Raw genomic sequence first — 17697 nt, forward strand, 5'->3', positions numbered from 1 at the left:
TGGGTTTCATGAGGAGGAGGGAAAGGCAGACATGTCTGTGAAGACTCATTTGTCAATGCCCATGGAAAATAGAGAAGAGAGAAGTCTTAGTCCCTTCTTTTTCCAAATAAGTTGAGCACAGAAGAGGGCTTGACTGTCTCTCATGAATCTCTGTATCTACCTGAAGCCCATAGAGCAAGTAGTATCCACCTACAGCTGAGTCCCCCATAATATTTGGATAACAGTTTAGTATGAGATCTGTCTTACAAATTATTGTGTTACTCATGGGGATAAGTTTGAGATCAGAAAATTCAGTGATGTGACTGATAGTTTATTCTCCTCCTTTCCCAGTACCCACAAGGTGTGGTTAAACATTAAGAAACAATGTAAGAGTGTACAGTGAGTTTGTAACTGTTCCATAGTTAAGTGATTGAAGTGTCAATTCACAGAAGTAAAACAGACCCATGAATTAGGGAGCTGAGGACTGTCTAGAGGATACTCTCTATGTGGAGAAAGGCAAGATTTTAAATCCCTTTTGGCTGAGGTACATTTTCTTATATCCTTCCCCCTCCCCCTGCCGCCTCCTGGAGGAGACAGAACAAGATGATTCCTTTTCCCTCGGAAAGAAAGAAAATTGTACAGAAGTGGTTTTGGCATGAGTCTATACTTTGGGTGAATATTTTGTGTTCAGAAAGGGATCTGCTCACTTTAATTTTTTTACAGTGAGAAACTTGCCACCTTGATTCTTTAGAAGTCACTCTTCCAATTGTGAGTGGTGATCTTATATACCTGAGGGAAATACGGGGGATTTTAACTTTTTTGAGAAATCAAGACATTTGAGTTTGTGGAGCCCATAAGTACTTTGACCCCTCTTTCTTTTTTTTATACACTGTATTCCAGTTCTCAGTACATATATGTGATTAAGATGTTTGTGCTCACTCTGGAAGTACTGATCTAGAGAATTTGGAGTTTATTACTTAATATAACTTGGTGACCTTCTTTATTTCCCAGCTTTATTTTTCTTTCTTCTCCCTTTATTTGTCATCTGATTTCTTATTCTCCTTATTGACTTTTCCTTAGTAGAAAGCCCTGTCTGTATTTGCTTCCCTTTCTGCACCTTTGCCAGTAATCTGTTCTTCCACTTATGTTTTATTTTTCTTTGCTTTAATCATGCCATTTTTGTACTGCTAATCTTCTATTTTTTTATCTTTTCACACTCTTCATTTTCTCCCTTAATTCTTCACTCATTTACAGTCTCCTCTTGAACTATTTTTTGTTCTATTTTCTTCATCTTTTCCTGCATATTTTTGCAGTTCCTGGGTTTGTTTTTCACTTTTTCATTTGCTTTCATGTGTTTTCCCCCAACCATCTCTTGTATTCTTACTTCTCTTTCGTTCCGTATCTTTGCTTATTTCAGTGATTACTGACCTGCCTTGACCCTTGAGTCTCCTGAAAGGCTGACTAATCATTTCATAAGGATCTCTGCAGTGGGTGGAGACTGCATTTATCTCTTTACATTCAGGCATGAGGGATATATGCACCACTGTGAGCCCAAACATGCATTTTATCTGTGTGTCTGGGGTCATCAGAAATTTATTCAGCACCATGGAAGATGCCAAATCTGTAGTCTTATCAAGGCTTCTTTTTTATGCTTTTTTTTTTCCTCTCAACAGGTTTATTTTCATAGTTGCAATACATAAATAAATATGTATACTAGAATACTTCCAGAATTTTCCAGTTACAGCTATTGAATAAAGAACCAGACACATTGTAACAGCTAAACTGAAATAAAACTAGGCAATTGCTCTTCTTATCTAGAATAACTTGCCCTACAAAAACTCACTTGGAACCACTACTTTAATATTTCCTAATATACAGATTTGATTTTTTTAAATAGAAATTCTGATTCAGTGCTTGTTTTCTGATACTTTTGCTGGTCTCAGTGAAATTTTCTGTGTTAGCTTTGTTGAACTGTTCTATTTATAGTTAGCAATGTAAACCTGATTGATTCCAGAGGAGTGTGATCATAATATAACTAGAGTTATAAGGAAAGAATCTATTTGATTATTCTTAAATATTATATTTTTGCCTATTTGGTGTAAAAGAGTATCATAGTGCTGAAGTTGAGAAATTTTTGCAGTTTCAATAACTAGTGTAAGAACAACACAAGTGCTGCTTATAAAGGCCAAATCACAAACTAAACTGCATTTTTTCTCTTTCTTTACCTAGGTTTCAAATTATGTATTTTAACAGTTCAACATAGCATAAACAATTGCATTTTAAAATAATTGTTACATCTTCCTTACTTGGTGATTTCAACATGTTTATTTGAATTTTTTTTCTGCTTTCTTTTAGTATTTTCCTATGCAGAAGAATAAATGGTAATTAAAATGTGCAGGATGAAAAGATGGAGCAGTCAGTGCTTGTACCACCAGGACCAGACAGCTTCCAATACTTCACTAGAGAGTCTCTTGCAGCTATTGAACAACGCATTGCTGCAGAAAAAGCCAAGAATCCTAAACAAGATCGTAAAGACGATGATGAAAATGGGCCAAAACCAAACAGTGACTTGGAGGCAGGAAAAACACTCCCCTTTATATATGGCGACATACCTCCGGGAATGGTGTCTGAGCCCTTGGAAGACATGGACCCATATTACATCAATAAAAAAGTGAGTCTAATATCAATCCTGCTCATATGGCAGTGTTTGGAGTGCATTAGCATGCTCATTTCAATTTCTTGGAGTGGATTATATAGCTTGTTACTTCAGTATGTTAATTTGCAGCCAGAATCCATCCGCTTTAATGGTTACTAACTTTTCACCCTTTTCTTCTAATTGACCTCAAAACATATTTCTTTGATATAACTGACTTTATGTCACGGGAATATTTGTATCAAAGCTGAAGCCTAGTATGTTGTCTTTAATTATAAGCAATATGTAATAACTATACAAACATGTGGATACATAATGTAGATCTGCTTTGTGAACTTTTTTGAAGTGAGCATACATTCATACTGAGTACACCAAAATTCTCTAAGGTTCTTCAGATTTAAAACTGACAGCATGAACTGATGCATAGAACATTTTGTTCATTGAAATCTGCTTTGATAGCAAATGCTTAGGAAATTTATGGAATCAATAGGGAAACAAATGGATAAACAGGAAATACAACAAAAAGACTGTAAAACTGATTTTAAAGTTTTTAGGGAACTAGCCTTGGGCAGGCCTGGAATCCTTTCAGAATGATCCTGTTGCACAGCCCATAAGCAGTGGAAAAAATTCATGCTTTATAGTGATGGCTAGATGGGGTGACATTTTAACTACTGGATGCTGTAATTGTAAAAACTGTCAATATCAAGATAGGAGTTATTCTGACTTTCAAAAACTACTGTGCTCTAGGTGTCTCAGCTAGCTGAATTTCATGTGATTTATGAGTCCTATTTGGACAAGAGAGGAAATACAGTGTGAAAGAATAATATTTTTATCTCTATTATCTGGTGCCTCTGAAAGAGCCTTTATCTGCCATTCACAGCATATGAAGATTTATCTTTAAATCACAGTTCTACTTTTACAAAGATAAAAGATGTGCTTCTATAAAAGCAGTCCTTGTAGAGTTCTGTACTAATTGTGTCTGTTTACGATACAATATTCCATATAATTTTATCCCTGCCTGTCCATAGCTCATCCTGGACCTTTATAGCCAAATCAGACTGTCTTAAATGTCTGGCAGTGAAAACAGATACATGATACGTATGACCTATGATAGATATGCCTCTCCAGCCCTTAGGAATGGAAGACTCTTTCAGTCCCTTCACAAATGGAGCTGAAAACTTACATTGTTAGCCAGGTCTGGTGATAGAGTTGCAAGAAATGGAGAGAAAACAGTAGAAACATACTCAATCAAGTTTCTGTACTACTTGAAAGGCAGAATCTTTTTATTTGCACACTAAATATTTATGGTCCTATCACATACCCTCTGGGATTCTCTTCTTTCTGCTGAAGTCCACACATCCTCTCTATGCACGTGCTTTCATCTTCTACAGGCCAGAAATAGAAACGGCCATGTCAGTCTAAGACAAGGCAAAAATTTCTCACATGCTTCAACTCTCTGTTTTTTCTTCCTTCAGTAAGGGGAAAATGGATGTTCCCAACAGAAATTCAACACCTATTTCAATTTTTCATGAGGAATTTGACTTTAAAAAATCTAACCTCTAGATTTTATTAACTAGCTTTATGTGAATTCTGGAAATACGGACATCTTGTTTCACTTGTATTTTGAAAATATTGACAGCAGTTGATGCTCCTGCAAGTCTCAGAAGGAGAAATGGTTTGAGAAAAGCTTGAAGCAGAAGTGAAGATCTCTAGGAAGACACACAGGAATCTTAATGCTCAGTGTACTTATCTCTGTAATGTTTAACATTTCAGCTTCTTCTTTACCTCTCTCTGAATTTCACCTTGCAAAGCCAACAGGTCCATCAGCACAACCTTTCCAATGTACTAGTCTGACAACTGCTGCACAATCATTAGAGATTTTCTGTTTCTCCCTCATGAGGCATCTATCTGAAATGTCACAGGTCTAATGAAAAACACTAGAATGATGGAAAATACTTAGTTGCAAGAAAGGGTTAGGACAAATGTATGGGATCACCAGATGCCACTGTTTCTTCAGACCTCTCTTATGATCTCTGCACAGACTATAGCTGATTTTCTGATAGAAACTACCAGTTTGGCTTCCAAACTTTCAAACAGGGAATAGTTGCTCACAGCACTGGTCACTATGTTTATTTGGAAAAGGTGTGTAGAAATTTTAGGATTTTATTTTTTATTACAAGTCTGGGTCATGAATGAAGTCACCCATCATTTGCCTTATATGCAAGTATTTCATGTCTCTTGCTGGTTTTCTTTTTTTTCCTATTTTTTGTAGCAAAATTGAACAAACTCACTGTATTTTTCATGCTGTGGATCCTTAAACATCATCTAGAGTGTTTCATGTTCCATCCTTGGGACTGCTTTTCCTAAGCAAAAGGTTTGGGCATGCCATGATTTGATACAGTTTAATAGAGAGTAAGACTGGAATAAATACACATGTTGAGCTGCTTTGAGAGCCCTAATTTGTGCCTAAGGTAAACCTGAGATGAAAAGTTTAAATGAAAAACCTTTTAAGAGAAGCAGAACCAAATAGGTATAACAGTTTTATGGTTTTGTAACTGTGCTTCTATGCAAAACCTACCACAAAAGAGGACATATTCATACTCAATACTAATCTGAAGTTGTAAGGAAAAGGTAAAAATTGATACTGCTGTTTGACAATACTATCAACCTGCCCATTATAGCAGATTTAAACACTTGATAGTATTTTTGATTTACTCTGAATCATGGATAGCCTGGATGCCAGCAACTGTACCCTCGAAACATAACTATTTTATTGTAAAAGAATAGAATACTGTTCTCATATACTTACGATTTCATTATACTGAAATGCTGCTGACTGTGGTGGCCAATAATGCTGGTCTTTATACCTGTGAAATTTAGCAATGCTCTTTTTCTTTTTTATTTTTTTCTAATCCAGAATTGAGTAAAACTGAGCTGAAACTTTACTCATTTTTTGTGTTCCACTTCTGTGTAAGTAAGTGCAAATCAGTGACTGCCTGTTCAAGCTGCCATCACAAAAGATCAACAATGTTCACATCATTGTCTGTAGAGAAAAGATCAGCTGGAATCCCGTAAGATCCTGACCTGCAGGCATGAATCAAAATCTGGTCCACTTGGCTTCATACTTTAAGGGCTGCCTCTTTTCCAATGAACCTAGGCTGCTACATTAAAGAGGAGGGAGAGAACATGTAGAAGTGAGTGGGTAAAACTTCACTTTCCTCCTGCTATGATAGCAATACAGCATTGTTTATTGCCACTCCATGCCCTGCCTCTTGCCAGAAAGATCTGAATGATGTCTGTCAGAAAAGATAACTCCTTTTTTTCTGGCATTTGGTGATATCAGTCCCTAATCTGATCAAATCACTGACTCCTGGGTTTGCCAGACATATTCTGGGTTGCAGAAAACCCAAAAAGATTCTGTAAAATTGCTTCACTTTATTCCATCAGCAAAGGTGAACAAAATAGTGATTTTGGATATTTTCATAGTTGTAAGTGAAAAATTTTAAGTGCAAAATTCTAGCAAACCAAAGGGTTAAGGACTTGCTAGAAAACATTGTTTCAAAAGATAACCACAAAACCAAGAAATGACAACTTCTCATATGCAATGAATCTCCTGTTTTAGCTGCTGCTGGAGCTTTTCCAAAGAAGCTGGGGGCTCAGCTCAATGTTATATCACCTCCTGTCTTCAGAAGGTGGACATGCAGTTGGGTAGCAGTCAGCGTACTAAATCTAGCCTTCCAGAAACTACGTTTAAAGCCACCTAGGAGGAAGGAGAGGAGAAATAAGGTTTTGGGAACTCTTTATCCCAAAGTTCTCAGAGACCATGTCTTATGTTCAGTGTTGTGTCTTCTCTCTTAGCTACATCTTCTCAAAACACTCCTCCTTCTCCTTTGCCCTGCTAAGAAATCAGTTTCTGGCTTTATTTCAAATATGGCAGAAGATACAGAACTGGGTTTTAGGTTACAGATGCAAATCAGGGACTTCTCTTCAGGGAATTCTTTGAATTTATATTCATACTCAAATACTTTTGGTGTGAGTCGGTTTTTTGCCTTTATAAAAATGAATAAAACATAAGGCCTGAAATTTATACATACTCCTTCATATAGAAACATTAATCTTACAATTTGTTTAGAATTTATTTAGCTTTTCTCAGTGTATGTCTACTTTGTCCTAACAGCTTTGGGTACAATACTTCATGTTCATTCACACTACCTACACATTGGCTTGTATCTGGGTTGAGAGTAGAGTGAAATATAGCAGGCACAGGAGGGAGCTTACACAGGGCTTGCATATCAGCTCTTAACTGTATTTTTTAATGAAAATTCTTCTTCAGAGATAAGGCACAATTTTAATTCATGTTTAAGGCTAAGTTAGAGGACCCACAAAGTCATTCTGAAAGCTCAAGTCACAAAGATGCTTTGACTGAAAAATTAAAACTGAGGTAGGGAATTTATGTCTTGTTGGTTCTGCTTATGCAGGGCAGCAGAAAGTAGAACAGCTAAAATAGCAGCAGCTTCCAACTGAAACTGGAGCTGTGCCAGCATGCTGTTATTTTCCATAAGGCATGTTAGAAAATAGATGTATGTTTAATATGCTTGTGTTCAAAGATTTTTTAAAAAATGTAGGTTGACTAAATGAAGGTGCTGTAGTCTTAGATACGGAGTTAGTAGGAAGTGTGATTTTTAATGCATTTTGTCAACTGCCTCATAACTACAAAAAAGAGCATGAGTTGGAGGCGTCTGAGATGTGAGTCCTGGGGGCCGGGGACAGACCTGGGAGAGGAAATTCACCTTCCCCCTTGCTGCGTGAGGCTTTCAAACATTGTGCCAAGAAGTCCTTCATCTGGTTGGTTGCTTCAGTAGCTGAAATGAAAGCTTCACGTATGGTCAGGTCATCTGCAGGCCCTGTAAGCCCAACTGGAAGTGTCATTGGAAACATTAGCTCAGGCTGTCCTCAGCTTCACATGTAGGTTTCTCCATTTCTGTGCAGAAGTGGGAAATCATATACATATCTTATACATTCCTACACATCTTGAGACTGTACTTTAGACAGTGTGATATCTGCCTAGTAGTGTCCCTCCCTCCTAAGGGGTTTGGTTTGTATGAGAAGGTATGTAGAGCTGTGATGGAGAGACAGCTCAGGGAAGAAGCCACTGGAACTGGGACTGGAGCAGTTTTTCCTCACGGTTTAATCCTTCTCCTCTGCCATCAGTAAACCCCCATCTCTGCACATCTCTCTACTTCAGTGTGCTCTAGACATTTGTATCTATACTTCAGGGTCCATACACACTAAACTTTCCAAATCTCAGCAGACTGAAACATTGTCCTTCTTGAACCTTCTTGGCATATTTTCCCTGTCTACCTGCCTTCCTGGATATAGTAATGTAGTGCACTGCTTGCAGTCTTGAAGAGCTGCTTGATGTCCTGGACACCAGATGAAACCAACAGACCCCTTCCCACACTTCCACTGGCATTGTAGTTCACAGCTCATTTCAGCAGCAACTTAACAAAAATTAAGGAGGCTTTCTCACAGAGTGTTTGCAAAATGGAAAGAAGACAATGGAAAGAAGAAGAAAGAAAAGACAAATTTTAGATATTTCCCTTTAATTTCATTTGAATTTAGGTTATAATCCTTGCATCATCTTTTCCACTGGATGTAGATATCTTCTGAGTTACTGAACCTTCCTTTTGTACTGTTTTTCATTCTTTTCTGATTGATCCTGCAGTTGAAGAGCACCTTAGTGAACAAAGAAACCTGACAGCCCACATTTTGTGTGCTGAAGTGTTAGTGCAAGTGCAGACATGATGGCCTGCAGTGGATGCAAAGCAATGTTTACAGGGTTTGCTCTCTTACTATTTCTATTTGGCTCATGGATTAACTTGAAACATTCAACCTACAGTGTCTTCTACTATTCTCTGAAGTTAGGCTTGCTTGCCTTTAAGTTTCACTAAATTTGGTTAGTTCCATAGGTATTAAAAGTTAAATTTTAAAAGTATGTATTTTCTGGGAAAGTTTCACACCTGGAAACCACAATTGTGCAGGGGGTTATTTGGGGTTGTCTCTTGTTCTCCTCCAGTGAGATCTATTCAGATGTCCGGTCCTCAGAGGCCTGTCTAAATATAGCTGTATAAGTTACTGATATTTCCCTCATTCCTTAGCATAAAGACCAAGAAACAGACTAGAATAAAAATTAAACAAGTGGATAATCTAGTAAATCAGTTTCCAGAAGGATTTCTAGTCATTAAGACTAATATATCATTTAAGTCCGCAGGTGAGGTTTCCCTGCTTGTGCTATTTCAAGCAGGAAGGGAGAGTTTTCTGTGGGCAAAAAAAAAAGAAATTATAATTTCAGTTAATTTATGCATATTGATTTACAAGAAAAACATGAAAAGGAATATTATTTTACTGAGTTTGTTTAATGAAGTAGAATAAAAACATTAATTGAATTAATTATCTTTTCATGTCAGATTCACCAGGTAAGTACTGGAAATTATTTTTATTTTAAAAATTTGTCATGGTTCTTATGTATTACCTGTTCAAAGAGTTAAAATTTTGGTGATTGCTTACTTGGAACAGTTTTTAAATGAGCATCTATAGTGAATAAAAACTGATAAAATGTCTTTTCTTTCTCTTTTCCAGACCTTTATAGTATTGAATAAAGGGAAGGCAATATTCCGATTCAGTGCCACCTCTGCCCTGTACATTTTAACTCCCTTCAACCCTCTTAGAAAAATAGCTATTAAGATTTTGGTACATTCATATCCTTTTTTAATGGTTGTTCAAAATATTACATATTGAAATTAAGAAAACATATAGCCATTTCATAATAAATAAAGGTTCTAATGGGCTGTCACTTTTATGTTACAAAGAAATTTTTATGACAAAGTTTTATAAATATGAGAAAATATGTTAATATTATATACATGCATTGATATTTGAATCAATCTTGAATCAATCAAAGTTTTCCTCAATTCCAAATCTTCTGCATATGTAGAAATCTGCATATGAATTTAAGAATCCATCTCGATTCAGTTTTCAGACAAGCTTTTCAGATTTATTTTGACACTAATTTTTTTTTGTGTCCCAGACTCCTTTTGGCTCTATGAAGCCTATTCATAAAATAATTTTTTTTTAATGCAGCTTGTGCTCACAAATTCCAGAAGAGCTCTGAGTTTTGCAAGCAGCCAGGCAGATATGCAGCTACTCAGGATCAGCTGGCTCAGGGTGTGTTCATACTGCCTTTTCAGGGTCTTTCTGGGGCCATGCTCAGGATGAGCTCTCTAGTCTGCTGCAGCAGTGTGCCTGCAAGCCTGGCTCCTGCGTGCTGATTCTCACATTCCCAAAGCCGCCCAGTGGCACCAGAAGCCTCTGCCAAATTTAATACATTGCCAGAAAGCATAGGCAGCATTCCTGCAGGCGGTTTGCAAAGCATCTGCACATGCAGATGGTGGACAGATTGGGGGATCAAAACTGATGGGATGGTGCACAAGGTAAAGTTCTAGACTGACATGGGGGATTGCTGCCTGATGGTTGTAACAGGTTGATGGGAATTTCTAGTGGGTGAGGATTTGGTGCAGCTGGGGTTTTTTTGCCAAACCTGAGGACTGGGAAATGTAGTTATCAAATTAAAATCTCAGTGTGACAATAAGACTTTTAATATTAAACAAGTAGTCAAAGGAAGAAGCCTTAGAAACTGCTGGCAGAATTTTCCAGGTCTTTGGAAAAAGTAAGAAACAAGGCTGATGTTTGCTGGCTCAGAACACCTTTTACTCTGAGCTCCTGGGAAGTTAAAGCAGTCAGAGAAGGGGAACAAGGTGTCTGGAGAGGAGTCAGGGAGCATTTGGGGACAGTAGCGAAGGGACCTGACAGAGACCTACAGACACAGTGGTGGTGATGGTGCAAAAACACACCATCACACTGTCAGACTGCAGCCTCCAATGAATGCTTATCCATTCACATGACACTGGTTTACAATACCTTCCAACCCTGCATGAGTTACTTGTGGGTAATGCTTTCCACTGGCATACTGGGTGCTGAGCCTGGTCTCAGTTTTAAGTTTCTCCTAACTGTGTTCAAAGAGTATTCAGCTGGTCTTGATGACAGTAGGAACAAAAGAAATTCCAATAGACAATATGTAATTTCAGTATTTTCCCTTCTATCTATTAACCAATTGATTGTGTAATTTAACTGTATTATAGGAGGACGTTTTCTTTCAGTATATGGGCTGATTTCTTTTTAGAACCAGCTAACTATTGGAAGAGTTATTTTTGTCTTAGATATAGACACAGGTGGGTTTTTTTATTTGAAACATAAGAATAGATGTGCAGGTTCTGTAATTTTCTTCTTTTTTATAAATATTATTCATTATAGTACAAACACTGCAAATATGAAAGTGTAACTAAGAACCATTAAAATATGTTCCTTATTGCAGTTAGATTTAAGCTCTTTATACAAGGTTAACTACCTATACAAAAAAGATTGGGGTAAAATTAATTATTATTTTGAATAATCCTCTGGCTTTTACCAATAAACTCTACTTCCTCCACATTTTTTGATGGGTGTTTGGCATTTTGGCCTTTGTAAGAGAAAGGTGCCTTTCACTTTCAGAGTGAAAGAGAAGTGTTGAGCATAATGAAATTGGCACATTGGCTGGAAAACCTTCATCCGTCTGTCCTACAAATTCTCTGACCCTCTCCATAGGGCACTCTGATCATATCTGCCCAGATGTGAGCAGGTGTTCTCCCCTGCAGAGAAACAGAGTGTGTGTCTTTCCGTGCTCACAGACTTTACCTGCAATTTCTCTCTGCTTCTCTGCTGACTCATTCCCCTGTTAGTCTGCTTTTTTTTTCCTTTTTTTTTTTTCCCCTTTTGCCTCCCTGACTCAAGGTAGAATGTGGAACTAAGGTGGCAACATGAGAGTGATGGGAAATGGCCAGACTTTGGCAATTAATAGATGAAAGAATGAAAAGGTGAGAATAAGTAGAGTGTTGAAGGGAGGTGGCAGTGGCTGAACCTGCAGTGTTAAGGAATGTTAGAAAGAACTGGGGAGATGCTCTAGAGAAAATGTGTAAGTACCCCTGTGCAAGTCTCTGGAAGCTGAAATTACAAGTCTCTGGAAGCTGAAATTACAGTATTCCTCAGGATGGTCTGACTGCCAGCAGGTATCTCTGAAACCAACTGGAAATGTTTGGTTTTTTTCCAATTGTTTCATCTTCCACCAATCTACACAGTTGATAAGAGACTTCAGCTGCTCCTGTAATTGAGTAGCTTGAGGCTGTGTGGTGCCTCTGCTTGCCTATATGGGAAGAGCCTGAAAAAGGCGGAACATTTCCATGAAGAAGTCATCATGGATCAGAACTGTTTGCCTAAGTGTATAGTTGAATTATTATAGAACAAAAAATAGTAAATTAGGGATCATTGGGCTTGTAAATTAGTAAATAAAAATGTGGGAGAAGACAGAACAGATGCACAGACATTGAATATGTCAGTTATGCTTGAGATTCCCATAAGAGATATGGTCAGAGTTTATATTTTAAAGTATGTTAACCCTTAGTGAGCATCTGCTCTCTTTCAGAGTGAACAGCACTTTGGGACCACAGCTCCCAGATGGGGCAAGTTTTGTAGAGCGAGCAAAGTGGAAGGACCTACCTGTGGCCCTTGTTATGAATGTCCCATGATACTGAGCTGGAAACACACGACACACTGCAAAGGGGTAAAACATCAGCTCTCCTGAGAGCACGTTGCACTTCTTCAACTTTTTCCTGAGATGACTGAAGCTGCATCTCCAAGTTGGGTTCCAAAACGGATTCTCTTTATTTAAAGGAATTTCTCAATTAAATTAAGACAGGATCTTTAGACCTGTCTGTGGACCGTGATGATAAACACTGTAAGGCATTCTAATAATTTGTTCTAAGGCACTGAATGACTTTTACTCTACAGAGCTTGTATGACAACATGAACTTCAAAGCTGTTTAAGTCACTTACTGAAATATACCTCAATATCCACTGCTGGACCATTTATGCAAAGGTCACACACCTGTCTGTGGAAATCAGGCAGCTAAACCCTTCCCTGTGATTTGAGTGTTTATTATTATGCTCAAATTTGAACTTTTCAGCTGCTGTAAGCATTGATCTTAATGATTGCACCAATTTTCTGAGAAGTTTAGACCATGGTGCTACTTCTCCTATTCCTCTTCCACCTAGAATGAAGGGTTGTGGTTTTGGGTTGGGTTTCAGCATCGTGGTTGTTTGGTTTGGTTTGGTTTGGGTTTTTTTTTTTCATTTTGGTTTTGTTGATGGTATAAAAGTATACTCCAAATAACAAAATGCTATCTACCTGATTAAAAAGAACCAAAACCAATAAATCCTGGGCTCTCAGGTACAAGTTTAGCTGTAAATAGCTTTCTTTAGTTTAAACTATTTTCTTTTTAAGTTAAGGTGATGCAACTACTATTAAGGAACACATGTTTTAGAGAGATGACTAGAGGAAAAAGAAGTTAACCATTTGTTAGAAATGTGTAGCAGAGTTTATTTTTTGCTGCCATCATGTGGCCATTTTGAGTCAGGTTTTCTTCTAGTTTGGTTACTTAAGTATTTCCAAATGTTTGAATTCCTTTTACTGCCACAAAAAAGGAAGAACTGCACTGTCCGTAGAGAAAGTGATCTGGTGGACCAAGAACATTGCATTGAGTGTCATGAAGCCCCAGTGGATTGTCCCAGCTCCTTGAACCAGTCCCTCTGAGCTGTTAGTCTGGGTTTCATAGTTTAGGGGACCTAAATGTTCCTTGCTGGAACTTCAAATAAAAATTCATTTTCATTCCAAGCTTCACCAATTTTCCATGATTTTTCAAGCAATTGACCACAAGTATTGAAGCATTTTCAAATTATAACATTGGTAGAAACAGATACACTGCTTTTGCTACTAATGTGTGTTTTGAGAGAGCCCAAAAGTAATACTGGAAAACTATTCACATTGATCTGTAAACTCTCTGTGGATTTCTGTTTCACTGACTGAAGCATGTACTGCTAAGCTAGTGTTAGAGAAACATGGAATGCAATCACTTCAGCAATTATAAACAGTATTCTGTGTTTTTTTCTGTGTTTTTGACAGACTGGCTCTGCTAGGTGCTGGAGCAGCACTGGCTCAGTTCAGCTCTGACTCCGGGTAAATAGCAGAAACTTTTTTACCTTGCACATGGCAGCTCTTGACTTTATTACCAAGACTGTAGAAGTGAAATACTAACACATATTCAGTCATGCTATGTATTAAGGCAAACTTTATACTCTTGCAAGTTGTTTTGGTTTTGGGTGTTGCTCAACTCATGTTACCTGCCAGGGTGTGAGAGCCATCTCCTTTTAGTATCAGCTGAAAACAAAACATGAGGACACCAACAAATCAACATCAGAGCCTCAACAAATCAAGACCAATATTAAAGTCTAATGAACTAAAGTGAAAAATACAAGGTTAAGCAAAGTGTATATCAATATTTACCAAAGTCTAAAAGTTTTGTGTAAGTAGCAATATTTTACTGTACTTAATTCGTATGACTGATGTGATATTGTGTGAATAACTATTGTGTTTTCCTTAACTGTACCTACATTATTCAGCATGCTTATCATGTGCACCATTTTGACCAACTGCGTATTTATGACCATGAGTAACCCTCCAGACTGGACAAAGAATGTAGAGTAAGTTGCCTGTTATTTCAGTATGTCTTTGTCTGTCCCCCTCGGAGTCAGCATGCAGTGCAAGGTGTGCTAGTAGGAGCTATCATGAGGCACTATGACTCTATACATTTCTACTCCATGTAGAAATGTTGAATAATTATTTGAATCTCATTCTAGTAGCACAACTGGGTAGAAAAACCATGAAAATTGTTTACAGATAGTACTCTACTGAGATGCCACTAGTTTTCTCCATGGTTTAGCATCTACCCAATGTTTTTACCCTTCCTTTACACCACTGCATTAGTAGCAGACCCATGGGCACCTATATGTACACGTCAGTTAAGAACAGCATACAAGCAAAAGTATTACTAAAGTGAGAATGAGAATTAAGTGCACGCTTGCATCCTTCCCTCTTTAGAGCCAATACCAGATGTTTTACATGTTAATGGTTCAGACAATATCCAGTAACTTATGCTCACAGCTTTCTTGGTTAAGAGTAAAGGACCTAGTATTGTATACTTTTAACTGAATGTCACCAATAAATTTTAATTTGTTATTTATTTGATGGATTTATTTATTTTTATTTATGTGCAAGATCAGGACTTCTGTACTTCAACAGCATGTCACAACTAATACATGTAATTATACAAGTATCTCTAATTATTATAAAGAATTTTAGAAGAAATTGCTTATTTCCTGAATTTCTTTTCCAGCTGTGAAATAAAAAACCCTTTCATTTGATCACCACATTTCTGTCAGAATACCAATGTGAAATGTTGCTAGTTTTGATTAAATTTTCCTATATTTTTTTAGATATACGTTCACTGGAATTTACACGTTTGAGTCACTAATAAAAATCATTGCAAGGGGCTTTTGCTTAGAAGATTTTACTTTTCTTCGAGATCCATGGAACTGGCTTGATTTCACTGTCATTACCTTTGCGTAAGTTCTTGTTTTTTGCTTTTTCTTGGAAAGAGAAGGGCAAAAAGGGCATGAAATTAGTATCGATACATATCCATTTTGTTAAATGGAAATTCTCTTATGGACTTACTTTTGTCTAAAACAATTTCCACATACAAAAATGCATATTTTGATGTAAACATAAATACTGCAGAAGCCATTAGTACAGCTAGTATTAGAGAGGCTAATTTCATGTCCTGCTTTTTTTTTTTCTGAGCAGAAAAGGATCTTCCCTTTGACTTCATTCTCCAAACTTACCAATCTAGTCTAGATAAATTTTAGGCTTTCAAAGTAAAATCAGTGTGATTCACTTCAGAGACATTTAATTTAGCTGAAGGCTCTGAAAGTATATTAATGCAAGGCAAACTGCAGTGAAAGGTAAACCTCTGACTGTTGCTGTTTAAGTTTTTGCTAAAAACGCCAAAGCGGTCTTGATGAAAGACCCAAGTAAGTAGCATAAACTTTGCCTAAATTCTGAATAACTGTGATTTAATCCTACAGGTATGTAACAGAATTTGTAAACCTAGGCAATGTTTCAGCTCTTCGCACTTTCAGAGTATTGAGAGCTTTGAAAACTATTTCTGTAATTCCAGGTAAGAAGTAACTGGTGTAAGGTGTTAGGCCCCTTGTACCTCCCAACTGTTCCTTTTTATCCTGTCATTGTGTTTGTGTGTGAACTCCCCTATTACAGATATGTGACAGAGTTTGTGGACCTGGGCAATGTCTCAGCGTTGAGAACATTCAGAGTTCTCCGAGCTTTGAAAACAATATCAGTCATTCCAGGTGAGAGCGAGGTTAAACACTGAGGCTGACTTTAATCCACTGAAATGGAATTCATATTTTTTAAATAAAAGTTGTATTTCTTTCCACAAAAAAAGCAGGAATCAGAAGATATCAGAATTCACTGAAATCTCTGATTCATTGCTTTTGAACATGAGCACTTTCCTTTCAAAATCAGCCTTTGAGTTTAACAGATTCTTGCATGAGACATTGCAGTACACAGTGTGTGTGGTTTGCATCGTATGACGTCAAGCTTTCTTCTCCACATTCAATGAATATTAGTAACCCTGAGGTTTTCTTACCCATGTGTATCCTACCTACATGATGTTATGTGATATTTCTTGTGAATATTTGTGTCTAAAAAATAAACTGTTTGAAATGTTTACTTACTAAGAAGATGAAGGAATAAGATAATAAAGAATAGCATGGGTGTTGCATGGGGGATTTATTATCTTAAAAATATACAATTTTCCAAACCATTTCCAGTTTTATAGCATTAAATTTGAATCCTATTTGTTGTTGAACAGGCTTTTTACTACTGTCTTCTAAATCTAGTATGTTATAAAACTGATAGTAGTAAAGGTTTGGAGCAAGATCTATTGACAAGTGAAAAGAAAGAAGACATTTATGTGAGATTAATGTACAGCATGAATAAAAAATAGTTGCTTGTTTTATCATTAAAACAAGTGTTTTGAAATATATGCAACTCATTCCATTCACAGTTTCAAATGGACATAAATTTCAGCTATTTATTCATTTTCACAAGTGAAAAAGCTCTTCACAAAAATGTTGTTTCACAGACATTACAATCATGTATTTGGGCTTCTGCATGAAATCTGTGACTTTACTGGGAGACACTGTCATTTTTGTGCTTTGAAAAAGTTTCCAACATCAGAATAAAATTTCCTTTCCATTTGCAGGCCTGAAGACTATTGTAGGAGCCCTGATTCAGTCTGTGAAGAAGCTCTCGGATGTGATGATCCTGACAGTGTTTTGTCTGAGTGTATTTGCACTAATAGGGTTGCAGCTGTTCATGGGCAACTTGAGGAATAAATGCCTGCAGTGGCCTCCAGAAAATTTTACTTTAGAAACAAATATTACTTCCCAGTTAAACATCACCATAGGTGAAAATGGTACATTGGTTAATTCAACAGTGACTCCATTTGACTGGAAGGGGTACATTGAAGATGAAAGTAAGTATTGTCTGCAAAATTATCACTGAAGTGGTTTGAGGCTGACCCAATTCTTAGAAGGAAGGAGGGGAAGGGATGATACATTTAGTTAAGTCAGAAGAGGAGAAATGTATTCTCTGTCATAGGTCTGCTCTAACGACCTGCATGGAAGAAGGAACAAGGGCCACAGTCTTGCTACTTGATATAGCTCTTTTTCTCAGCTCCATCTGCATTATTATTATTATTATTATTATTATTATTATTATTACTACTACTACTACTGTTGGGGGGTTGAGGTCTAACGATTTTTCTGCTGAAATTAATTGTTATTGTTCTTATAAACTGCAACAGAGGCATCAAAACCAAATTATTCTCTATCATTAATCACAGTTTCTGAAGTATTTAGAGATTCTTATGTTTTCATGCCGTGTTCTCTCCTCTTTCTGTCTTCTGGTACGCTAAACAACACAGGTCATTAACCATTTT

The 17697-nt window shown here is 37.0% G+C and overlaps 1 protein-coding gene across 7 annotated transcripts in view; it reads left to right on the plus strand.

The window, feature by feature from the left end:
* The window catches only part of LOC146434699 (sodium channel protein type 1 subunit alpha), a 91603-nt gene that overhangs the window by 26270 nt on the left and 47636 nt on the right, over positions 1 to 17697 (plus strand). For 4 of the 7 annotated variants that reach the window (XM_085066567.1, XM_085066571.1, XM_085066569.1 and 1 more), the window contains exons 1-4: positions 14229 to 14320; positions 15113 to 15241; positions 15951 to 16042; positions 16960 to 17232. In XM_085066567.1, the coding sequence (XP_084922693.1) occupies positions 14241 to 14320; positions 15113 to 15241; positions 15951 to 16042; positions 16960 to 17232 (574 nt within the window). In that variant the 5' untranslated portion in view covers positions 14229 to 14240. Of the gene's footprint in view, positions 1 to 2334; positions 2651 to 9271; positions 9391 to 14228; positions 14321 to 15112; positions 15242 to 15760; positions 15853 to 15950; positions 16043 to 16959; positions 17233 to 17697 lie in introns of those variants that run through there. The other 3 variants (XM_085066568.1, XM_085066570.1, XM_085066573.1) reach the window with 2 other exon arrangements.

This window comes from Lichenostomus cassidix, chromosome 7 (genome assembly GCF_008360975.1).
Source record: "Lichenostomus cassidix isolate B80296 chromosome 7, HeHo_3.0, whole genome shotgun sequence".
In the NCBI taxonomy this organism is placed as follows: domain Eukaryota; kingdom Metazoa; phylum Chordata; class Aves; order Passeriformes; family Meliphagidae; genus Lichenostomus; species Lichenostomus cassidix.